Source organism: Pelmatolapia mariae, linkage group LG5, assembly GCF_036321145.2.
Source record: "Pelmatolapia mariae isolate MD_Pm_ZW linkage group LG5, Pm_UMD_F_2, whole genome shotgun sequence".
Lineage (NCBI taxonomy): Eukaryota > Metazoa > Chordata > Actinopteri > Cichliformes > Cichlidae > Pelmatolapia > Pelmatolapia mariae.
Window position 1 is genome coordinate 13,561,319 of NC_086231.1, and position 26,118 is coordinate 13,587,436.

The 26,118-nt window shown below is 39.2% G+C and overlaps 2 protein-coding genes across 3 annotated transcripts in view; one reads left to right on the plus strand and one right to left on the minus strand.

The window, feature by feature from the left end:
* Nucleotides 1-7,812, plus strand: part of pmepa1 (prostate transmembrane protein, androgen induced 1) — a 40,268-nt gene extending 32,456 nt beyond the window's left edge. For both annotated transcript variants that reach the window (XM_063473726.1, XM_063473727.1), the window contains exon 5: nucleotides 181-7,812. In XM_063473726.1, the coding sequence (XP_063329796.1) occupies nucleotides 181-493 (313 nt within the window). In that variant the 3' untranslated portion in view covers nucleotides 494-7,812. The remainder of the gene's footprint in view (nucleotides 1-180) is intronic.
* A 13,087-nt stretch (nucleotides 7,813-20,899) lies between these two features.
* pck1 (phosphoenolpyruvate carboxykinase 1 (soluble)) lies at nucleotides 20,900-25,362 on the minus strand. Its single transcript, XM_063472922.1, has 10 exons — nucleotides 25,271-25,362; nucleotides 24,513-24,795; nucleotides 23,809-23,993; nucleotides 23,202-23,405; nucleotides 22,885-23,072; nucleotides 22,633-22,795; nucleotides 22,293-22,517; nucleotides 21,838-21,969; nucleotides 21,617-21,712; nucleotides 20,900-21,371 (listed from the first exon to the last, which is right to left on the minus strand). The coding sequence occupies exons 2-10, from the start codon at nucleotides 24,734-24,736 to the stop codon at nucleotides 20,914-20,916; spliced, it is 1,875 nt and encodes a 624-aa protein (XP_063328992.1). The 5' UTR covers nucleotides 24,737-24,795; nucleotides 25,271-25,362; the 3' UTR covers nucleotides 20,900-20,913.
* Between the last annotated feature and the right edge of the window lie 756 nt (nucleotides 25,363-26,118).

Below are 26,118 nucleotides of genomic sequence, written 5' to 3' on the forward strand. Positions count from 1 at the left end.
TAGACATCCTCTCTTCACAGCCTAATGTTTAATTATGTTTCATTTTCTGTAATTATGATGCATTGTAAGGTTTTAAATGCAGAAATTCGATTAACTGAAAACCTACAACAAATCATTTTTTATCTGCCATCATCTTGTCTTCATCTGTGTTATTTATTCATTCATTTATTTTGCTCTCAGACTGCAGGCCCCCCCTCCGAGTGTCCATTCAGGCATCAGTGTGTTGGAAGCCCAGGAGGCTTTGTCCAGGCATCAGAAGCAGGGCTCTCGAGTGGAAGGAGCTCCTCCAGCCTACAGCGAGGTGATTGGGCACTACTACCACCCAACATCTGTAACCTCCAGCCATAACAATCGGACTGTGATATCCTCACAAGCACCACCTGCCTCGCTCATACAAGGCCTGCTCCGACCTCCGCATCAACAGCAAGGACGCGTGGACAACAGGAACACAAGGAATACAAAGGAGAAATCCCAGAAACCCCAGCAGGTGTGACAGTGCTGCTCTCTGTTTCCAGTGAGAAAACCGGGATTACATCTGCTCACCACTGGAGTAATGGCCAGTGGAGAATGACGAAAAATCACGAAGTTGTTAAAATCCACTCTGAAGGGTTTAAGAGCTGGTTAGTTTTAGTTGTTGCAGGTCAGTTTTACAGTTTCCCCACTGGCTTCTCTGGGTGAGATAACCCAGAACCACGTTGCTCCTGCAGAGCACAGTCGCATGAACATCTGGCACATCCTGTTCTGCAGCTTCCTGCTTCATGTCTTCTGATGAACCATTGATGTCAGAAAAGAGAGGAAGATTTAGAAGGGAATGAGATGGAAGCAGATGATTCTTTTCTTTAACAAGTCCTCCTCATCTCTCTTCTGTCAGACTGATCTGCGTAATCACCTTTCACAATGAATATTTACTTGGTCTGTTTTTTTCCATTGAACTTTTTCTTTATCTTATTCACACATCCATGAAAATTCCTACCCAAGCAAATGGCGAAATGTTACAATCTTCTTGGTTCTTCCATTTGTAGGATTTCTTTTTTTAAAATGTGATAATCCCCCACCACCACGCTGCTTGTGTCCATTTACTCCATATTCAAAACTCCACTTCTGCACCAGGCTTTAGCCACATCGCTGGGACATTTTAGCACAGTAGAAAGAAATTGGCGATAGCTTATTCCGCGAGTTGTAGCACAAGGCTAAAAGTTCTGCCTTACATTTCCTAAGCGATGCAGGAGTTTCCACTGAAATGCTTGTTTCTTTTTTTTCCTTTTTAAAAAAATGTATGTTCTTTTTTTTAAAGAACGCTTGCACAAAGTTCAAGACTGTTCACCGCAGAAAAAGAATAATCCGCAATATGATCGAAAAGAGACAGAAAGTAGGGAAAGTATGGGTATTTTTCTATACTTGATGGATTCCTATGAGTACATTTTTGTGTTGCTTTTGTTTAGCTTTTTTTTTTAATTTGTTGTCTAGTTTTAGAAAAAAAAGATACAAACATCAGTAATCGGTTGGGGTGCCAACTTTTCACCTTTTGCAACGTACATGTTGACGTGTATATACGTCACACATGGAGCATATATACACACACATGTATGCAAACCTAGAGTGAAAAGCACGAATTTAAAGTTATTTATATAATTGCTGAAAAGAATTGCACTATTTTTTAGTATGCGCCGATGGAACGTTTCTGGGACTTTTATTTTGAAGGAGCTCTGTCTATTGCGGCATAAAAAAAAGAGAGAAGCAAGAACATGGTGAGTGAGGCTCGGACCGAGCGGTGCACAGCAGCTGCTATCATGATAAAAGTAAGGGGAGGTTCTGACTTTGGCCCAACGGACTCGGATTAACCGTTACTGTACCATTGATAAAAATGAATAAATAATCGTTGGTTTATGCAAATGTCCGAGTCCCGCGAGCCAGCCACAAGTCAGCATCCAACCTGTGGGTCCAATCAGAAAGTCTTAACTCTCTCTCATCCTATTGGCCGAATCATTAGCCAATCCCAAAGCTGGCTATTACTACCTCGACCAAACAAGCGAAGCACATTAGAGTTTATTCATGTTAACCAGACACAACAAATGTCTGGACTAATCGAGACAGTCTAATGTAACAATAGATGTTAAGTAGAGTAGGATGTCGTAGACTTAGTTTTTAATCCTGTTATTTTATTTGAATGTCAGATATTTTTATTCATTGGATGAGAAGAGAGAAAACAAACCAATGACACCCCCCTTGTAGTGTATTACTCAGGAAGGAAGCCAGTCGCCCAGCAGGTCCTGAATATCTGATGCACTGACTGTGCACCACTTTGGTCACCCATGCACCCAAAAGACCAGATTTTCTGGTCACGTACCTCTGGTTCCTTTGAATTATCGAATCTCTCCCACGTTTTCAACCCATGTACACAATCTGCTCTCTAAGTTTTTCTCTCTTGCAGGCCACTCTGAGCACTTTATTGCACCAGGAAAGAGACAACAATCTTCTGTCAGCCAGCGCCGACCAACCAACCAGTAAAGCTTAAACACAACGGTAGAACCTTTTAGGTTTTTAGATTCAGATTTAGATTCTCCAACCACTAGTGATGCACTTTTAAAGAGATGCAATGAGTTGTGGACCAAAGCTTTTAACATTTACTGGATTAAAAAACAACTTTATTTATCATTTTGAGATTTAAGAACTTTAAGACATACTGACTTTAAATCCTCAACTATCCTTCTACAGGTCTCCATAAAACCAGCTGAACATATACTTTAACAAATATATTCTATAATTAGGAGATTTTTTTTAAATTTTCTTGATTATAAACTCATTCTTTTAAGCTTTGGACTCAATCTCTTTGAGTGTTGAATGCAGCACAAGACTGGTTGTTGAAACTAGACACACTGAAGTGTTGAAAAGTGGCACGAGTGTTAATAGCAGCCCGTCTTGTGTCATCTCATTAAGAGTGCAGAATTAATAGAGTTGCATTAGGTAGCTGACTGAACTACTTGATCAGTATTTGTAGTTTTTATATTTAAAGCTGCTGCTTGTTCCAGACAAAATCAGCGCCCTCTAGTGTCCAGCCTTTATGCAACAGCGCCCTCTTCAGGGACTGAACCAAACTGTAGCCAAATCTCCTGAGAGACAAAGTCTGAAGGCCAAAAAAAAGACATTTTATAATCTCATATGGTGAATCTTTCATTTTTTGTCTTTACTTTCCTGCCATGATGAGTCACAGCAGCATCTATCAACTATCGTGATAAAAAGAATTCAATCTGCTGAACTTGTTCCCCAGTATAAACCTTGTTTACAGGGACAGTTTGGCCCAAAGGTAAATTTATGTATTTTTCCAATTTTTTTGTAGTCATTCCTATCCAACTGGATTGTGTTGAACTGGTGTGTGAATTGCCCAGTTCTGGAGAAATCAGCTACAGCGATGCCTGTGTTCTCTTTAATATAATGTAAGTAAATGGCAATTTCTGCTTTAGGTGTTTAAAGTGCCAAAATGTGAAAAAGACGGCAGCAGTTTCTCTTTCCAGAAATTGTGACCTGTTTATTCAAAAAAAAAAAAATCCTCAAACCTTACAGTGAGCCATTTCATGCAGGAACTCTTTAGTTCGTACCGATCTGCAATTTTGAAAACTGTGCATGTGCAGAAGAAAGCAACCATGTGCGTGTGATGAAAGGCTCTTGCTGGTGGGAGATTGAATGGATGTTAACTTCAATTGCGTGTCCCTCATTTGACCTGTAATATCAGGTAGCTGCACAGGTGCGAGGGTGTCTTTTGGTACGAAGAAGATATTTCCTACATGAAACTACTCACAAAAATGTTGGTGGATGTTTTTTGATTAACAGCTTCACAATTTTTGAAAGAGGCATTGCTGCAGAATATTTCAAATGTAATTTTTGGTGCTCTTCATAGTAAATGCCATTCAGTTCTATTCCATTAAATAGAACGGTGACATTTCTACATCCAAAAACTTCAAAAATGAGTGGCTTACAAAAATCCCCCATAGAAAACTGTGTAAATTTGATATTAGGGTAAACTCTTATTTTAAGTTGCTGGATACAAACTAAACGTTTACAGCTTGATAGATGGATTGGATGTGTTTATGCTAGTCTTGTTTCTCGTCATTTTATCATCGCAATGATGCAGTCTTGTGTTCTATAGCAAACTATAACATTTCAAATCATAAAACAGATTGAAAAGACTCTTCTAGCTGGTTAGAAAAGTCTTTGATGATATTAGAAAGATCTTCAAAACATCTTGCAGCATTACTCAGCGAACTACTTTTAAAAATCCATCGAGGATCTGGGATTTACAGATGCTTATATTTTAGAGTTAAAACCTGAAAACACTGAATTCCTCTCAAAAAGTAAAGACGTAAAGTGAGAAAAAAGATTCGCCCTCCCGTCATCTTTAAAGTCTATGGCTCTCTGTATTGTTCCTCTGCTGCATTGCATTTAATATAGATCACTTAAAGAAAAAATATTATATAAAATAACAAATCTACTGCCCCAAAAGAAAGATGATTGGTTTATTTAAAAAAATTATTGTAATAATAATAATATTAATAATCTTTGATCTTGTAATGAGGTTAGCAGCCTGGTTCTAAGTCCTAAGGTACTTTGAACTATTTTTCTCTTTCATACTTGTTTTTGAACAGAGTTGTTTCCTTAAATGGTTTCCTTTCCTGCACCAGAGGGTTTGCAGCGGGTATGAGAAGGCTGGACAGGCTCTGACCACAAATATTAGTGATAGGAGCTTAAAAATGTATAAGGAAGTTGGAAAAATGTGTAGAACCAATCTCTTATTTCAGGGGAAAACCCGGGCTGGCTGACAATACAAAATAAGACAGGAGGAGAAAGAGGGAAAACTCATTTGGAGGCTGACAGGAAGAACAGATCACACATTTATACACAGCTGCTAATACCCTAGCGCTGCCTACACCTAAAGACTGGTGTGTTTACATGCAGTTGTACTTGTTCACCAGTGTTTGTGAGCTTTTCTTTAACTCTCAATTCTATTTATTTATGTTTCTTTTTAAAATTCAGTTCGATTTGAGACACATAAAAGAGACATACTAAACCAATCAGTGCTCAAATCACATATTTTTTGCTGCTTTAATCCATTGTGGAGATACTGAAAGTGTTAGGAGATCACTGTGTGTGTGTGCAGTTAATGTACACCCACCTGCCCTGGGAAAGACCTCCAGCTGTCTAGACAAAAACTAAACACACATAAAGGCACACACAGAGCAGACTAAACAAACTCACCGAAGAACCAAACGCCTCACACACACACACACACAATAAACACACACAGACACACACACTGAGGTTTTTGTTATTGCGGACCACACAAGGTAGCAAAAACATTTATTTCACACACCTTGATTGCCTCTCCCCTCCCTCTCCCTCTTCCTGTCTGAACGAGCTCTTCCTGTTCCCTAGAGATGGCCGCTGTCCAATGACAGAGCTCCTTTCAGAACCGGCCCTCGCTGCCGCTGGGTCAGCGGTCTTTGAGTCTCCTTGGAAATGTTCGTTGTTTATTATTGTTGCTATGTCGTACAAGTGTGCCTGCCTGCGCTGAGACGGGCAAAATGTGAGTGGCTAGTTTGGGCTGTCAATCATCCCAGGCCACACTGTCTCAGATGATGACGATGAATAGATGATGGTGATGAGATTGTTGTTGTTGTTGGTGATGATGATGATGATGATGATGATGAAGATAGATGTTTTTGGTAGTGACACCGCAAAGATCGTTGCAATACACCTACTATTTGCCTTTTTGATGATATTAGTCATATTTTAACGTAGTGTGCTAAATGTCAGGTTTTTTTTATTGTTGTTGTTGTTGTTGCTGATGATGTTTATTCTCTTGAGAACAAAAAGATTTAACTTCAATTCAAAAGTTCATATCATTAAAAAATGTTTGTTTTTTTCATTTTGTAAACATCGAGAGTGTAAAACTACCTAACACACAAAAACTGCAGATTTCTGGGGAGGATGTGTAAATATAAGAAAATGTACTTCTGCTTTTAAGTGCCCTTTTTTAAAGTTTAAAGTTGTCAGTGTGCAGCTGTCTGAAGAGCAAACCGGTGCGATTGGTGCGGGGATCGAGGCCACAGATCCCCATCAACATCACTTGAGATGAGCTTATGTTAAAGCTAGCTAAAGTTCCCTTTTATCGGAACCTTTTTGAGCACATTTGTATCACGCACTTATAAGTTCAAGTATAAATCTTCATCTAAGCACCTAGTCCTCGTAACCCACTCTGTCGGCTAATCATTGCGTCTCCTTACTCGACCCAGCGTCTAGATGTGTGCCTTCTGGTGTCCAGCATGATCGGAGACTTACACTTAAAAAAATCCTTTACTGTTGCCTTTCAACGCAAAACCTCGGACAGCACAAAATCTTAACACGTTACAGCCGTGATGTATGGAAGTCCAGTCAGGCCAAGAAAAAAAAATGGAGGGAAAAAAAAACCATTCAGTGTTTCTAAGCTAAAATGGACTAAAAGTCCTTAAAATACTACAAAAAAATAACATGTGGAAAAGCGGAGATCTGCAAATCCTGTGTGGTTGCTTCTATTGTTTTTATGTTATCATTCCAACTTCTCTTCCCTTTTCTTTTTCCTGGTAAAGCTGGACTTCCATAATCACGATATTAGATGCTAAATTTGTGAAAACAAACAGAAAGTGTCTTTCACATTACTGTTGCTATTGCTGCTCTATATGTTTGGAACTATAACTAAAAACAGCTGAAATTAATGTTTTTCTTCAGAAATTTAATGAGACGCAGTATTTGCTTTTAACATTTCTGACTGCTTGCAAAGAATCACACACCACACGGTCCAGATTCATATGTAACATTATTTAAGACATCTCCAAAGACGAAACCACTGTAAAGAAAAAAACGTTCAGTCAAGCTTGAACTTTTTTTTTTCGATTTTGGGGAAAAATCTTTTTTTTTTTCCTCCAGTTTTTGCTACGTGTTTGATCAGTTTTAAAAGAAAGGATGATTTAAGTAACACAAGTAGACTGGCTAACGGCATACAAGCAAACCATTTTCTCCCTTCATATTTCTGTATCATCGCATTTTCTCTACTTGCTCTGCTCTTTTAATCAGCGCTGTGTGGCGCCTCTCCTCTGACAATGTCGAAGAAAAAGTATACAAAAGCACTCTTGTTCGCAGTTATGTTATGTGTTCGTATTTAAATAAGCCTCTGTATCTTACACCGCAGTGACTATTGTAGAAGTCTTCCACCTGTCCTTGAGTTTTATCCTGCAAGCATGTAAACTGTGGGGCTTGTACAATAGACCAGTTTGTTCTGGTAAGGATTCCTACGTGCAGCTGGTCCAGATGTTTTAGAAAAGCATGATAAAATGCTCCGATTGTGTCCAGGAAAACAAAACTGCACACAAATAATCAGCAGCTTTGGAGTGAAATCTTCACTCAGGACCAGATGTCAGATAAAAATGTGGGAACTCTGATCTGTTCTCTGCAATGCTGGGTTTCCCATCACTCAAACTTAGCACCGGGTTCATAAAAACAATGAACATGGAGCTGAGGGTTTAACTTCAATCTGTTATCTGTCACAGCATGGCTCATGCACTTATATAGAGGCCTGCTTATTCTCAGTGATAATAACTGCTTATTTGTGTATTAAGACAGTTTATTTTAATTTATATTGGATGGTCTATGTGTTGCTGGGTTTGCTATGTTGTTATTTCCCTTTCTGTTACAAACACAAGACAATGGTTTATTGTTGTTGTCACAGAACATGAATCAGACACATTTCAGTTAGCCTTCGATTTAAAAAAACAAATAAAAAGTTTTATAAATTCACCCGAGCCTCCTCTGCTTATTTATATTGTATTTAGTAATTGTTAGAGGCTTTCCTTTTTTTTTTGTTTTTTGCAAGAAAGGTGCCTTTGACACACATTCCTTCATCCACCACACAGAGACACACACACACACCTACACAGACACTTTGTACACATACAAGATTTGGTTTGTATGCACATTTCAAAAAGCTGCTGGGAACATTCCTTAGATTAGCTCCTGTTCCATGTTGATGTGATAGCATCATGCAGCAGATCTGTTGACTGTACTTTGATTCAGGCTGAAGCATTGATCTGACAGAAGGTACTCTGCAACATGGATGATTGGTTTTGTGATATTTAAACTCAAATTTGATCCTACTGTCATCACGTGGCATCCAAATTAGCAAAAAAATTATCATAACTTTTAATTGTTGTGTGACACTTGAAACACATTTTATTTTCATCTGCAGAGTTAAGTTGCTGTAAATATGTATCCAGCAGATGGCGCACTTGAATTAGAGTTCAAGGCTCAATGGCCACATCATGGTTATGATTGTTAGATTTACTATATCTCTAGTTATTAGTGTTTAAGGCTTCAGTGTTCACTGACCTGGTCCACCAGGGAGACTCAGGCCTTTTGATTGTGTTGTTTGTATTTGTTGAAAATACATGAAAGCACGGAAAGGAAGAAGTGTGTCAGACTTTTTATAAAAATGTTATTTTTTGGACTTTGCATATTAGTAAAAACGTGAGATACTCTGAACATGCTGTGTCTGCTGCATGATGGCACTGTGAAAATATATTGTAAATAAAATGCCTGTGCAGGTTTTAAGACAGTTTAACGGTTGGGTTTCCTCACTTTGGTATTTTGCTGTTTGACATTCTCTATCCTTGCTATTGAGGTTTTCATTTTCATTTCGGTCTTTTAAATTAAGCTGCAGAAAGCGCCCTGAGCGTTTTGACTGGAAATGTGTTTGTCTGTTTTCAGTTTTTAAAAAGTACCAGTGTCAGGATCACCAACACCAGGAAGGCCTGATGGCGGATGAGAATTCCCTGCGGAAGACCACCTTGCCTGTTGAGGTGGCTCCGACGGGCTTTTTGCACTCTCCATTATAAAGAAAACAAAAACATGACAAAACAAGTAAACAAACAAAATATGCATTCGTTCCTCAAATTAACTTGAGCCCCTAAATTAACTTGAAGGCTCAAAATGAACATTTTTGTCATTGCCATCTTGATGTTTTAAAACCAAATGGGATGTGAAATACAAAGCCACTTTTCAATCACATGAACACACCCTAAAACATACCCTGCTTTATCTTACTTCTCTACATAATAAACCACATGGTCATTGTGCCTGAGACCATTAACTTATCAATATCTTAGGGGACCATTTGCACAACTGAATATCTTTTTGCAACCTGAAAAGTGATCCTTGCTGACCAATAGAAAGAATGCAGCTTTAAGGCATCCACCATGCATGGTTAGACTATAAACATTTGGAATTATTTACAATGTCATCAATTATTCAGACATTTATGTAATACAAGTAGCAATAACACACATTCAGAACACTTGTCTACAAGTAAAACATGCTTTGAGACTTGAACTGAAAAACTGTGAGACTTGACATGAACATATCTGTATTTACGTGATGCTTCACCTGTACATGTTTGAAATTAATTAAAAAAAAAAGTTTGGATAAAACATTTAAAAAAAAATTGTATTTAAATTGTATAATGTGAAACCACTGCAGAAGCACCTTAAATCTGCATTCATTTCTGTTAGGCCCTGTTAGTACTCTTGTGGCATTCTGGATTAACTGAAGGCTTTTAGAACAGCAAGATAGGAAGGGGTTACAACTGTCCAGCCTTGAAGTGACAAATGCATGGACCAATTTTCCAATGTCACTCTTGGACAGGATGTTTCTAAGTTTTGGAACATTGCTCTAATGACAGAAAGCAGTCCTACATATTTCCTTGAAGGACACATCCTGGTCAAAACTAATGAGAAAATATTCCTCACAGTTTTACTGCCGAATAAGGTAATGTCATCTAGGGTGAGCATTTGGTTGGACACATTGTGTCTAAGATTTCAGGGCCAAATACAATAACTTAGACTGATTTGATGCTTGAATTTATCTGAATTTAATTAAGACCCGCTTGGTCTTGTTGTTTTAAAGCCTAACTTAGATGCACAGGAGGACTTGAGACTTGATTGGGTGAGGCTAAAATGAGGGTAAACTTGAAAATACACTAAACTTTACACAGTCGACATTAAAGGCTCAGCTCTGCCCTTTGATCTGTGGCTGTCAGCTGTCAGCCTCTTGATCATTGAGTGACTTCCAGCCAGATGAACCTGAACCAGTTATTCAACAGATTCCAATGACTCAACAACTTACACTAGATTACACTCTTTTCTGTTCCTGCCAAGTTTCTACATCAGCTCTCACCTCGTACTGCAGGGTCATTCATTCTCCTATCTCTCTTTCTCTTTCTACTATCTGTCTTGCTACACACTTGGCAGTCAGCTTACTGAACAAACACTATTCAGTTTGTTTTATGGCCTACGAGAGCAGAAAAAGGCTGAATGAGTTATGGATGCATCGTAAAACGGAGATGGAACAATGAATGAGGTGATGAAGAAATGAGGGTTGATTACTGAAAGTCATTCCAGGGATCATGTAAGGATCATTTGAGTGAATTCATAAAACTTATCTCCTTTCTTCTTTCCTCATTTATAGCAAGTCAATTAAAAAAAACCCATCAAAGATCAATTTCTGACAGGTGGCATAAATTTATTTTTGATCTTTCTCCTGTGTTTTTTCTTTTTTCCCTGTGGTACAACTTGTCTAACGACGGTGGAAAAAGCAGCATAGTTGCAGTGATGTGAAAAAGAAAAAAGCTACACTTTATTCTTTTACCAACTTATTTGAACTTATTTAGGCACTTTAACACCTCAAAAAAGAAACTTTAAAATCTGTGTGCAGAATTTAGCAGAAGGGAGTTCAAGTTGTCAACTTTGCCTTGGCATCCTCTCATTGAGCCATTTATGTTCAAAAGACTAATTTAGCTTATTAAATGATCTGGATGCTGTTCATAAGATTAAGTTGATATTTTCAGCCTTTAACTATTTTTGGCATGAATGTTCTAGCACAATGTGTGTGTGCAGCAATGAAAGAGTTCATGTCAAAATAGATTTATCTGCTTTTTTTTTTTTTTTTTTTGAGAGTCAAGACAAAGTACAGTTTTTTGCTGTAACTGACGTGATAATTTACTAAATGAACATCAACTTGTATTTAGCAAGACTTGGCACTATTTGCACAGAACATAGGATGATTAAAAAGAAATAAATTAAAAAGCCATGGTTTTCAAACTAAGTAAGCATAAAGCTCCTTTTTTCTTGGATCCAGATATCCAGGAGCTAAGCCAGATATTTTAGTGTTGTCTGAATGCCTAAAGCAATTCATCTGGTTCAATATAAGAGACAAACAGCTCTATTCTGAGCTCCCCCCAGATGTCTGAGATTTTCACCCTCTCAGCCTCAGAGATGGCTCTCATGGATGGACTTGGTCAGCAACAATATTCAGGTAGGCAGTGGCCTTTAAACAATGCAAAAATGTACAAAATGTGTCAAGTAAATGTTTCCCCATTACCCCAGCAGCAGCAGTGTCAGTCATTGATACAAGGCAGGATGGATTGATGCTTTCACTTTCTCTAAATTCAGACCCTACAATCGAAATGTCCCAGCAGAAATTGAGACTCTTCAGACCAGCTAAGATTTTTCCATTCATCTGTTGTCCAGCTTTGCTCAGTCTGACACAATTTACTATTTGTAGCTCACAAGAGTGGTGTGATGTGGTCTTCTGCTGCTGTAGCTTATTTGCTACAAGGTCTGATGCCGATGTCGAGGTGTAGAGATGCTCTTCTGTGTATCCTGGTTTTTACAAGTGGTTATTGAGTTACTGTTGCCTTCCTATCAGCTCAAAGTAGACCATTCTCCTCTGACCTCTTGCATCAACAAAGTATTTTCATCCATAGATCTGCTGCTCACCGGATATTTTCTCATCTTCAGACCATTCTCTGTAAACTCTAGAGATGGCTGTGTGGGAAAATCACAGCAGCTCAGCAATTTCTGAAACACTGAGACGAGCCCATCTGACACCAACAACTATGCCAAGTTCAAAGTCACTTAAATCATTTTTCTTCCTCATTCTGATGCTCAATTTGCACTTCAGCAGGTTATCTTAATCATGTCTAAATGCAGTGAGTTGGCGCCATGTCAATGGCTGATTAGACACTTGAGTTAATGATGAGTTTAACAGACATACTTAATAAAGTGCCCAGTGCAGATCAAATGATAAATTGAAAGCTGGCTTTAGCTTCACCATATTGGTCCAATCCAATGCCCCCATTACGCCTTCTCATCATTTGTAAATAAGAAACTGCTATATATGAACTTTCCAGATTAAATGAACCTCTTTCCCCAACCTGGAGGGAACAAGTCACTGTGTTTAGGCACATTGCTCCCTCTGGGTTGCGAGAGATAGCATCTACAGATGCCTTCAATGCAGAAATTAACTACTGAATTCACTATAAAGGACCACTGAAAAGAATTAAAGCTGTCACACATTATGAGGCTCAAAAGACATCCTTGGGTCTGAGGGTTAAAGAAATGACTCACACACAATGCCTGGAAGGCATGAACTGAAATTTAAAGTACTGCACTGTAAAACATGATATCTTGAACCGAGAACACAGCATTTGAATACCTTATCGTCATCCATCTAAGCAAATCGAATTTTCATGATGGAGTCTACAAATGAAACTGGGGAAGTTATGTGGGCAGATGTTGAATGCGAACTGGACATTTCAGCAAAACGTAGAGTTTTTTCCCTGTGAGCACGGACCAATCACTGCGCAGAAGCATTCCTGCTGACGTCTAACAGAGAGGGTGAGTGGCCCAGCAGTGATGTCACTGTGTCATCTGTGCAGGCACCAAACAAGAACACACACAAAACTGATAAGGCCTCACCTCCGCTCTGATGCTGCTACATGTCATTGTGTAACTGTATTTTTTGTCACTCTGGCTCAGTTTCTATCACATTTTTAATGTTTTCTATTTGGTATATCCATTAACATTGGACAATTGATAAATATTTTTATTGTTATTTATATTTTATATACAGATCCTGTGGTTAAAAAGGGAAGTTTAATTCTGTTTTTCAAAACCTAATATTTTCAATATGATGTAAGACTGAAGACAGACTGAAGACACGGGAGTATAAAGATACATACTGAAGATCTAGATCACTAAATCTTTTTAGCAGACACTTACTGGAGGGAAAATTTTGTGTGTGTGTGTGTGCCCATGCTATGTTTTTATATCTTTGTGGGGATGAAAAAATTGAAAGCTTACTATACTTGTGGGGACCAACAATCCTTATGGGGACAAAATCCACATCCCCGCTAGTTTGAAGGCATTTTTGAGACTCAAAATGTGGCTTTAGTGTCAGGGTTGCAATAGTCATAGAGTTATAGATAGGGTTAGGGTGAGCAGCTAGGGAAAGCATTATATCAATTAGATGTCCCCTCAAGGATATGAAAACACGACTGTGTGTTTGTGTGCTTGCAGCAATCAGTTCAACGGAGCTATTTATGTCTTGTTTTTGGACATGTGTGGAGCTTGTCAGCACAGAGGAATAAGGTAAAAACTTCCAGCAGGTGAACTGAACAGAACTGATCCTCATTATGACATATTAGCTAGAAAGACAATTAATGTGTCATGGTCCTGGGTCGGTGATCCAGCGCTTTGAGTTTATTGTTATTATTTTCTAGTTGATTCTGATTTTGTATTAGTTCTTTGGGTTTGGTTGTCGTGTTTATTATCCCTACCTGTGTCTTTCCTCTGTGCTCTGTTCGTGTCCCCGAGTTTTGTGTTCAACAGTCTGTGTGTTTCCTGTTTTAATTTGTAGGTCTGTGTCTCGTTTCAGCATTAGTTTCAGCTGTGTCCACCCCTGAGTGTCATTCCCTCATTACCTGGTGTGTATTTATAGTGTGTGTTTGCCTCTGCTCGTCGTCGCGTCGTCTGCTTTACTCTGCGTAACCTGGTATTCTTTCCATGTCTCTCTGCCATCATTCTCTGTGCATTTTGCTCCTCCTCCCGTGTGTTTGGTTTCAGGTTAGTTCTTTAGTTTTCCCCAGTTTAGGTTTGTTAACTCCCCGCTCTGCTCTTCCTATTTTTGCCATTTTGTCACTTCTGTAAATAAACACTCACTCGCACCCCAGCCAGTACCTGCATTTTGGATCCTTTTTTCACTACACCACACGACTGCTGCCCCAGCAGTGACATAATGTGAATATCACTATGACACTAACCACCATTCTACATTTGATTGCACACGAAGTCTACTCTCCCAGCAGGACAGTGTGCCCTGACACACTATAAATAAATAAATACGTAAGTACTCCTTAGTGAATTTTCGGAACTGGCAATTTTTTCCTGAGCCTGGTTCTGCCGGAGGTTTCTTCCTGTTAAAAGGGAGTTTATCCTTCCCACTGTCGCCAAAGTGCTTGCTCATGTGGGTCATATGATTGGTTTGTTGGGTTTTTCTCTGTATGTATTATTATAGGGTCTACCTTACAATATAAAGCGCCTTGAGGCGACTGTTGTTGTGATTTGGCGCTTTATGTAAATAAAATTGAATTGAAATGAGTTGAATAGTGCTTTTCACTACCATATACATTTACCTTATTCTGTGAACTTCATCTGCCCACATCCATCAGTGAGCCTTAAATATTTTCTTGGCTTGCGGAGAGAAAATTAAAAGTGAAACCCAGAACCTTCATGAACCTTCTTGATGGGAGGTGACAGGGTTAGCCACCATTCCATCATGAAACCCAGTGAGTCTAACTGTGGGTCTTAGTTCAGATGTGAAGCAAAGTTTCAAACTCTTTTCTTTGTTTTTCCTTTTGTGTCTGCAGTGAAGTTGAAACACTGACAATAAGCTAGTCCTCCATAGCAGATTGTTAGTGGCTCATCCACAGTCTCCTGGAGAATCTCAGCTGGCTTTTACTTCACATTTTCAGCATCGTGTATTCTCCTCTGTTTGTGTCACCTGGCAAAATTTTGTGTCAGTCTGCGTCTTTGCAGAACTTTATTTATTCATGCCATGCAAAAAGTCTGCAAGCTGCAGGTTTAAAGTTAACAAACCAAACAACAAACAACTCTGACTACAAATTTAATATGCACCGTAAAGTTTTTTCTGGTTAACATATCAGCAAACTATGTGGAACATTTTTTATCATGAAATGCATTTTAAATCTGTCATATTTACACATTTAATTAACCAGGGAGACCAAAGAGAAAACCAAAAGTTTCAATGTACATCAGAGTTGATATTTGCACAAAATAGCTTGTGTATATGTGTCTGTTTCTGCTGTGTACTAAAAAAGCACATTTAAATGTTATTCATTATTTTTGTGCAGCTGTATTGTATGGTTGACCCGAAATCAATCATTGCCTTACATGTATAAACTTAAAAAAATAATATTAAAAGCATGGACATGGATAGGCCACAATAATGCACTTTATAGATGTAAAAATAGCTTCCATAGTTTAGAACATTAGATAAGAGCTTTGCACAAAAACAGATTGAGACATACAGTCGAAGTATGCCTCTGTGTGGTTTCGAGGTAATTATTTCCTCAGATTAGACTGCTGAAAATCAGAATATACAACTTGTCCAGTCCTGGCAGAACATAAGGAATAAATCATTGTCTCAAAGAAGATGAATCGCTAACAACACAATCAGACAAACAATCCTGTTTATGCCAAAATTATGTTACATAAGATGTTTTTGTGCATGGTGCAGAACTTTTTTGCCAATTGAAAAACATGGCTGAGTTCACTGTAAGGTAATGAAACTGACACTTTCCTTAAACCTTATATAATACAAAATATAAAGCAATTTAAAGAAAAAAAGGCAGGTTTATAAGAATGCGTGTGAAAGTGATTTTAATGTAAAAAAAAAAAGAAAAAAAAGCTGCACTTAAATATTAATAAAAAAATAACTGCAATGCAACATCCATTTGGTATCTTTTGTGAATCCCTCACAGCTCGCATAAACATTGTTTTTGGATTCTGCTTTGGACACTGAAAGAGTAAAATGCTAAATTATCATCTAACACTTGCATGCCTGGTTGGGAATGTGCAGTCATAAACTGTAGGGGTTCAACACACAGACACTAGAATTTAGTTCACCAAAACTGGAGATTTGGACCGTTGGCAGTTCACTATATGAACTGTCAGATAACCGACACATTCAGGCGATCAATCAGTGATTTGATTTTGTGGTGGCTAAGCCTATATCAGCTACCAGCTATCCCTTTTGGTGCCAGCCTCGAGTGATCATTATAAAAACTGCAGTAATTAGCATTTCTGCATTGTCGTGATTTCTGCCCGTTGAGGTTGGTGATTGTGTTATAACCAGGTCCTGGTGCAGGAACATTGTAGGCCAAAAGAGTAAATAGTCATGTGTCTGTTAACCTGTGTGTCCTGTGTACATTTGTTGTACATTTACAGGAGTTGTATGGACTTCACATCCAATCATCCTGCAGTTAGTTAGCTGGATTCTGATGGGAATTCTTTATGGAAGCTTGTTGTTTCTTCTTCAGATAATAACAACCTTGATTTAACTTAAAAAGTGAATTGAACTGGTGCTGATCGTTTTAGCAGTAAACTTTAACAATCTTATCTTGCAACTGTACGATTTAATTGAACTGCAGCCTGAATAAAAATGTTTACCTGTTTACCTGCAAATCCACTTTGGTTGCTGGAAATGCTACAACAAAAACTTTCCCCAGTAACCTATTTTGTGTTTATTTAATGTCTAAGTGCTCATACGTGGAGATGAGTGGGACATTTTGCAATAATTCTTCTGGATGATCTGTCAGTGATTATGAGTCTTTACTGGTTAACCAGCCTCTGGTGGAAAACTTATTTCTGTTACATGTCTCTTGGTTTGAGTGTTCTTAGAAACATTATTTCAGTCAAAGATAGTGTCAAAAACAAGTTAGTGATGATTAACTACAGTTCCTGTCATTACCTTCATATCTTACACAACAGCTCCAGTGTACCATGGGACAGAAACATGTGGCCTCACACAGCCACAGTCCAGGTGACCTGATTGCGGTACAGATTGTCTTGTTGTCTACATGATGTTTTGCATGTAGCAACCTTCGTGTTAAAAACAGGATTAGCTTGCTTTTTGTGAGGTCATAGCAAGAGACTGACTATAGTCGGGGGTGCACATAAGTGGTCCGCAGGTGCGCATTCGCTGTCAAAATAAAAGACGCGCACCAGATAAGAAGTTGCAACGCGCGTCTGCGTACATAAGATTTTCTGGAGGAGGACAGACATTTAGAACTCTTAAAGATGTCGAAGAAGCAAGATCCTTTAAGCAATTACTTTGGTGTTCCTCCACCACCAAATAAATGTCAGAAGGAGTCCGAACCGCAAAAGAAGCGCGTATTCTCGTAAAAGTGTTTGCAGGAGGGGAGCTGGCTTCAAACAAATGATGAACGCACAGAGATGTGGTGCAGAATATGCCGTGAAAATCCCACTCTAGTGGACAAAAACAGTGCCTTTTATATGTACGCAAATGCGCGTTGCAACTTCTTATCTGGTGCGCGTCTTTTATTTTGACAGTGAATGCGCACCTGCGGACCACTTATGTGCACCCCTGACTATAGTGTATACAGTGGGCTATATTATGTAACTGTTTGTGTCTGTAAATGTGATAAAGCACTGTATAAAACACACGATACCAATATAAATTCAGCAACTGAATTTATGCTTTTTTTATTTCTCTACAGAAATTCTAAAAATAAAAACAAAAAGAAAAAAAAAAGCAGATGTTCAGATAACCCCCCTGTGAGTAGCACTTGGTGATGGTGGGGAAGAAGAATCCCATTGTCATGGTTCCGAGTCATTTGACCCAGCATTTTGGGTTTTCTTGTGTTTTTGTCATTTTGTATTATGATTTATGTTTAAGATAAGATAAGATAAGACACCAAGACAAGACATGCAAGACATAAATGTAACCATTCAACCACAACCACAACCACTATGTAAGTAATAGATATCAATGAGTATAGAAATGTACACGCACACACACGTACTAACTAAATATACATATGTATATACCTGCACACGTCCATACATATAAAAAGGTGCATTATGCATGAAGTGTGTGATGTCCACAATGTCCAGTGACTCATGATATCATGATTGAGGAGTTATAACTGCTGTTGGGATGAATGATCTGTGAAAGTGCTCCTTCCTGCAGCGAGGGTGTTTCTGTCTGTGACTAAAGGAGCTGCTCAGCACACTAACAGGCTCATGCAGAGGCTGATGTGGGTTGTTCATGATGGGTGTCAGCTTTACTAACATCCTCCTCTCACCCACAGCCTTCACAGACTCCAGAGGACATCCCAGCACAGAGCTAGACCTCCGCACCAGTTTGTCAGTCCTGCTGACACTCATTCATCAGGCTCAAGAAAAGAGCAGCACAGAGAGACCACAAACAATACACAACTGCATACAGAACAGACAACAATTAATGACATGAAACAGTGGCATATACATTGAAAAGAGTGGAGCAGAGAAAGATTTTGCTGAACACATCACGGGAAGTCACCAACAGCCTGAGCTTTGGCAGCAAAATTAAATGCTACTACAGGGTCACCTGTCATGTTTACATATTTTAATCCTAACCTTAACCGAAAAGAGACAGCTATATGGTTAAAATCAGGATTAAATATCATTGGATTTAGTTGAACAATAAAACAAGGACCTTCTTGTAAGTATCCCCGACCAGCTGATCTACAGTGGAGAGAAATACATATTGATTCCCAATTGAACTCATTGTTTTAGCCACTTAGAATTCTGTGGTAGGTTTATTTTAATAGTAAATGATAGAATGTCAACAAAATATTCAGGATTAGAGATGTAAGAGTTACAAATGAATGCTAATTTATGTAAGATAAATAATTCTTTGATCTTGTACTGACCAGCATGAACTGAAACAAAAGTAAACTGTTCAATAAAAGTTTAATTGGCAGCAACTTCAGCATTAACAGCCAACACTGACAGTTAATTGCACCAGTTCTATGAATAGCACCCAGAACCTCTGACCTGTTTATATCTTGAATGCTGCAAAAACAAAAAGCCATCTAAGAACATCGGCAAGAAGACTGCTAAACTTCACACACTCTTATAGTCTAATAGACATATCCACAAGAAGCATAGTAAAAAACAACCCAAAACAATCACAGCTGTTGGTCTGATTAATCACAAATGGAACAAAGATTAAATTACTATCAATAATCATTAGTGTTGGGCACCCTGCAAGATTTCCTCTGTTGTTAAAGATATCAGAGCAGCTCTGAGGACAGTTACCAAGAAAAATATTTGTAACACATTGTGCTGTGATGGTTTGAAATCCCGGAGGACCCATGTTCAGGCCTTGAGAGAGTGTGATGTGGTAGATGAGACCAAAATTGAGCAATTTTTGCATCAATTTACTGGTTGCATTTGCTGAAGATGACACAGAGAATACTATCCCAAAACATGGAGATGGAAACTTTAGGCTTTGGGAATGTGTTTGTGCCAGAAGTACAGGGTGACTGCATGGCACTAATCACTCAGCCAAGGACTGAAAGTGACTCATGAATAGGTCTTCCAGCAAGACAATAACCCAAATCATACAGCCAAGGCAACAAAGGAAGAAGTACAGTAAAGTCATGGAGCACCTTAAACACTGTCTGGGTCTTAGTCCAACAGAAAACCTATAGAGAGAAATGAAGCTCTGTGGTTTCCAAGCAACAACCTTTAAACTAAAGGATTATGAGAAGATCTGAAAAGAGGAGAGGTAGATGTATGCAAACCGTAGGACAAACTGCATGAAATATTTGACAGCTTTGCTTGCCAAGAAAGAGTATTCCACCAAGTGTAAAGTCTTATTTTAAATAGCAGTGTCAAAGATGGATTATATAATCATGTTTTCTTTGTTTTGGCATTCTTAGTATTTGAAAGACTGATTTCAGATATTTTAGCACAAACTAAGGCTGTATTTTTAGATTATTGCTGTTTACAGATATATAGATACATGTAGTTTAGTTGAAGTTTAGTTTTGACTTTTAACTCAATTAAATACTCATTATTTTTTCCTAGCAGGCGTATATGATATGATGGTGTTGTACCAGCTTGATATAATAGTGCTTGATTTTATTCTTTTCTCTGCCACACTATCGCCAACACTTACAAAATAAAATAATAATAACAAAACCAGATCCTTGAAAAATGAAACAGAACCACGAGTAAGTTTAAATACTTTTATTGTTGTTTCACCTCATTGGGGGCTTAGATTACAACACAAGAGAACCAGGTGATACTAAGTCAGTATAAAAATAAATTAAGGCAAAAATAATACAAAATTCCCTTTCGTGAGACCTGAGCTAACATAGACTCTGTCTCTGTCATATAATTCGATATGACAATGACACTAAGATGTGCATTCACAATAAGTTATTATTAAATAGAAGACTTCTGACAATAGGACAATACATTGGAACAACAGAACAAAAAATATTGCTACTACAAATGAAGATGAAGATGCATGGAAATGTAGCAGTCTTTACATGCTAACATGTGAGATAGTTCTAATGAGCATAGTCAGGAAGGTTTATCGTTACTATTCCTACAGTTTCATGATTTACATTCTCCATGATTTGCATGGATTTTTTGTAATGAACAGCCCAAGCAGATTATAGAATGTCACAGTGGTAATAACCAAATGCTGTAAGGAAAACTGCTTATTTTCTTAAGGATACTTTACTATAAATTAAGACTACATTAAAGAGATAATCTAGCTACTCATACTATGTTCTATAATTTTAAGATGTTGTTTCCCAGTTACTTAATTTAATTTCCAGAATGTCTTACATGTCATTCTATTATTGCCAACATTGTAGTCTAGAATTATAGACAAATAGTCCGGAGAATTAACCCCATAATTGTTTACAGCTGCTAACATGTGGCTATTTCCTCTTCACATTTGCTTCACCCTCTGCTGCAGGAGAGCCAGTTGATGGGCTACCTCATTGGGCAGGTCAGCGTTCACCTGTGTGGTGAAGTATTTCCTGATCTCATCCACCTCCCTCTGCCAGAATTCCTGATCCAGGGAGAACAGCTCATCCAGGTCCACGTGTCCCTGAAGGCCCTGGAGATTTAGGGAGTCTCTACAAGGCAGGTAGCCCACTGCTGATGGCATGGCGCCCTCCTCGCCATTCACCCGTCTGAACATCCAGTCCAGAACGCGGATATTTTCACCAAACCCGGGCCAAAGAAAGCCGGCAGTGGGGCTCTTGCGGAACCAGTTGACATGGAAGATCTTAGGAAGCTTGGCACCAGGGCGATCAGCCATGCTCAGCCAGTGAGAGAGATACTGGCCAAAGTTGTAGCCAAAGAAGGGGCGCATAGCGAAGGGGTCATGCATTATTACTTTGCCTGGAAGAAAAAGTAATTAGGGATTTGTCAGTACACTGTATGTTAAAGCGAATGACATTAATGTGTTATTTGTTGTCATTCAAGAATTCTGAAAGTGGTTTTTTTAGCAGAATTTCAGATTAAATTGTCGCTAGTCAAAACAATTTATAGAATATTAAGCAAAAGTCAAAATCATCATCTAAGAAACTCCTTAAACATCCACTGATTGTCTTTCATACCAAAAAAGGACAATATCGTATGCTGACCTTTGTGTTCGGCTGCAGCAGTGGCCTCTGACCTCATGACAGCGCCAACAAACACACCATGCTGCCAGTCAAAAGCTTCATACACAAGGGGAACACCTGAAAATAAGCAGATTCATTATCCAGTTATTTTCTGAGAAGTATTTATGTATTATTTTTATTTCATGTATTTAACCAAAGGGCAACTGGTGTATTCATTTCCATCTTTTGTAGTCTCTTCTCACCTTCTGGTCTACGCCCACCAAAAATGATGGCCTCTATTGGCACTCCCTCTGGAGACTCCCACTGTGGATCAATAATGGGACACTGTCTTGCCGGAGTGCAAAAACGAGAGTTGGGATGAGCACAGTGTTCGCCTACGAAGAAGAAGAAGAAAAAAGAAAGAAACTAAGAACTTTTTACTTTTATGACACTCACACACTTCTTCTCATTTTTAAAGTATATTATCTTTCTGTTATTTATCCCTATTTTTTTTATAATATAATCTTGTACTCTGAAATTGTTTGGGTCTAACAATTAAAGATTAAAAGCTTTTTTTCTTGTTACGAGACATTTGAAAATTGCTTTCGTTACACTTCTGTTTCCACCTTAAATACTAGTTTTAAATCTTAGACATCTTGTAGTCTTGCTTCTTTTTCTTCTTTTGTGAGCTGTTGCTTAAAATCAAAGAGCTGCTTACCATCTTCTGAGCGCCAAGGTTTGTTCTTCCAGGATGTGATGGTAACTCCCTCGGGCAGTGACTGGTCCATTCCCTCCCAGTACACACCGCCGTCACTTGTCTCTGCAACATTTGTGAATATGGTGTTCTTGATGATTGTTGCCATTGCATTGGGGTTGGTCTTGGCTGAGGTGCCGGGTGCAACGCCAAAAAAGCCATTCTCTGGGTTAATGGCTCTGAGGTTTCCTACAACCAGGGTGAAAACACAAATTAGAAATGTTAAAGTCCGCTGTACTGGATTTATGACATTTTTGACATTTGTACATCCTTGAAGACCTTTAAAAAGACGTCCTCCCTTTACCTTGGTCATCAAACTTCATCCATGCAATGTCATCTCCCACACATTCAACCTTCCAACCAGGCAGTGTGGGGCAGAGCATGGCCAGGTTTGTTTTTCCACAGGCGCTGGGGAAGGCTGCTGCCATGTACTTCTTCTCTCCAGCAGGGTTGGTGACGCCCAGGATCTGAACACAGGAAATATTTGGTTTGGTGAAAATGAACAGTATGTGGATGAATCCAAAATTTAAGTGACAGTCTCATTTTCATTTCTTACCAGCATATGTTCGGCCAGCCAGCCTTCCTCTTTAGCGATGCGTGAGGCAATGCGAAGGGCGAAACACTTCTTTCCCAGCAGGGAGTTTCCTCCATAACCACTTCCAAATGAGATAATTTGTCGGCGGTCTGGGATGTGAGCGACTAGTGTCAGCTCAGGGTTGCAGGGCCAGTTATTCACCAGAGGCTCTGAAAGACAAATTAGTACATTTGTTCATTTCAGTGGTCTATTAGCAGTTTTGTGGCAAAAGCGCTATTAAGTAACTAAGCTGCATAGAAAATGCTGCAGGAGAATGAGTTGATCAGTTTTTGACATACTTTTGAGTGGCAGAGGACAGCCGACAGAGTGCAGACAGCGGACAAATTCTCCAGTCCCCAGGGTGGTCAGAACAGCTTTCCCCATACGAGTCATCACCCTCATACTGGCCACCACGTAGGGAGAGTCTGTCAGCTGTACTCCAATCTTAGAGAGAGGGGAACCTACTGGACCCATGCTGAAGGGAATCACGTACATGGTCCTACCTGAGGATAGAAACAGACAGGGATGTTCTTATTATTATGTTATTTCAATATTATTTTAAGGTTTTTGGTATTTGAGACATTCACAGGTAACAGACAGTCAGGAAAAGAAGAAAATTTGCCTCCAGATCATTTAAACACTTTAAAGGCAGCGTAACTTGTAAAAATAGTCTCCAATAGTGTTTGTTCTTTCTAAAAAGTACCTGCTGCACTGTGGATATACTTGTCTAGATTCTCAATGGGGTCCCGGAAAGGGGAAAAAATGTATTCATTTAGTCAGTGTACAATTGATGAGTGAAAACTTTTGATTTTAGTTTCACGTTCTCAAGTTTTTCTAGTCCTATATTTGAGTCATCCTTTCTACTAAGAACTGATAGCATTTTTGAAACACGTTCGTCTCTGGTACCTCTCATGCAGCCGGGGAACCGCTGAGCCATGGCTTTGTCGAACTCTTCTGGGGACATCCAGCGGCCCAGCTGGCTGATTCCACCTCCTAGTGGAGTGGGCACTGTGTCCTTCTGTTCCTGGGTAACAATAACTGTCTTACTCTCCACACGAGCCACATCCCTCGGGTCAGTTCTGGCCAACCAGCTGCAGGAAGAGGAAGAAGAAAAGGAAGTGCACAAATATTGAAAACTTTAGGGCTTTTGTTTTAAATTTTAATTTGTTGTACTTTATTTTAAAGTAGGCAACGATTTTAAAATCTCCTAAAGCAGCCACAAATCATTATTAATAATCAATATGTCTTCTTGATATCAGCTGGTAAAAAGGAATGGTGTGATTGAGCTACCTAGACCTACTGGTTTGTCAAGAAGTAGAAATTTTCCAGGTATGTTTTATATTTAAACAGCTGCTGACGACAGAATGATGTGTGTTGTCATTATCAACAGCAACAACCCTGGGCATCTCCCAGCTGCACCAACGCACCACTGTCCCAGCTACAAAAACAACCCAAGCTATATTCAAGAAATTTAAAGCTATCATTAGCAATAATTTCTCCTGTTTTTCAATTTGGAACCCTCACTCACATAAAAAATAACTAACTAAATAACTAAATAAGTCTCTTAAAAAAGAAAGCCTTCCATAAACCACTGAGTGTAACAAACATACCAGTTCTCATATTTGGTGAGCTTCTTGATCATCCCCTGTTCCTCCAGCTGGGTCAGGATGGCAAGTTTCTCCTCGTCTGAGCCATCGCAGATGTGAATGGACTCTGGCTGGCACAGGGTCATATTGGTCTCCAAAAACTCCCTTACAGCTGGACTTAGGGCACTGAGATCACCCTGCAGGATCCTGGGACCACTCTGGTTCTGGGACGGGATCTGAGGAGGCATGGTGAAGGTTCTGGAGAGAGCGTGAGCTGATAGACTGAGGGAAAAAGGTGACAGGAAGTCTGGAAAGAAAGATTTAAGTGGGGGTTTAAAAAAGGAAAGGGGAAAAAAGGAAGATGGTAGAAGAATGTTGGAATTGAATAATATGGGTGAATAATACGGTGACAAGGAAGAGGAAAAATATAAAAGGAGGATAAAGTTTCGGAAATAAAGACAAAAATGAGGACAGACCAAGAAGAATGAAAAAAAAAGAATGAAGCAGAAAAATGGTCTCAAGGTTGAGTAAAATTTGGGGTAAAAAGAGAGACATGGGGGAAAAAAGAATTTAAAAAAAGTCAGTTTTGTGCATACATATTCTCAAAAAAAAAAACTGCTCTGCTGCTGCAACATCAAGAAATCAAACTCTGGGTGGTGCAACAGCATCCCTGTGCAGATACCTCTCATTCTGCAGTGATCCTCACATTACTTTGCCTCATATTATTTTACCCTCCTCACTTTAAACATGAGCCCCACTGAAAAGAAAGAGCAGTAGGTTACCTTCAGTAGTTTGCCTGGAGTGCAGAGCCTTTAGCTTGGTCTCATCTGCTGAGGTGTCCCTGTTGCCTGTTTGCAGGAGAGTTGAGGACTGTTTCTCCTTCTTGGTCAGTTGTATCTCCTATGGAGAGCTTTGTCCTTTTTATACCCTGGGGTGTCTCGCAAGACAAGGGAGGGAGTGGGGAGGGGTGTGGGTGAGGGAGGGGTGGGGGGGTTAGAATGGGAGAGGGTGAGGAGGTGTGTCAGGGAGGAGGGGTGGTGGGGGGGGGTTGTCCCTTGCATTAGCTGGGTGAACCTGTTGTTCCCTGCAGATGTGAAAAACACAGTGTGTAACAGGCTGCTGGTGAATCATTAATCAGCAGCAGGACGTAATGTCGTCTTTGAATAACCGGTTCCCTCTGCCGCTGATCGCTGATAGCTGGCTCAGATATGAAAGAGAGGCAGGTAGCTATGCTTTCACTGCTGTGGCTGTCTCTCCCTCTGTCTCTCTTTCTGAGTAACACATGTTTTTGGAGGGAAAACCCAAGGGGAGACCGCCTGGACAAATACATATTTTATTTAGAATGATAACAGTTAGTCTCTTGCCATCCAATCAAAAAGAGGGCTGAGACAATAGCACAAGATTTCAATCTTAAAATTCTGAAATAAACAGTAATATATGCTCACACCGTTTTCAGCATTTTGTAGTGTAAAATAAACTTTTGCCCTGAAGCAGCAAAGCAAATCCAATTGATATACTCTCTGATTCAGGCTGCCTCTGCCAGTGTGGTAACCTCCTGTGACGATTGCAGCAGTTGAACTTTGGCCTACTTTACTCGATGATGTAAGTTCAGGGTTCAGTGTTGCCAGAA

Coding starts and splice junctions, on each gene's coding strand:
- pck1 (XM_063472922.1), bottom strand. CDS start 24,736: ATGCCTCCTCAGATCCCGTCCCAGAACCAGAGTGGTCCCAGGATCCTG. Junction 23,994..24,512: donor CTCACCAAATATGAGAACTG/GTATGTTTGTTA, acceptor CTCTTCCTGCAG/CTGGTTGGCCAGAACTGACC. Junction 21,713..21,837: donor TGGTGGGCGTAGACCAGAAG/GTGAGAAGAGAC, acceptor GCTTATTTTCAG/GTGTTCCCCTTGTGTATGAA.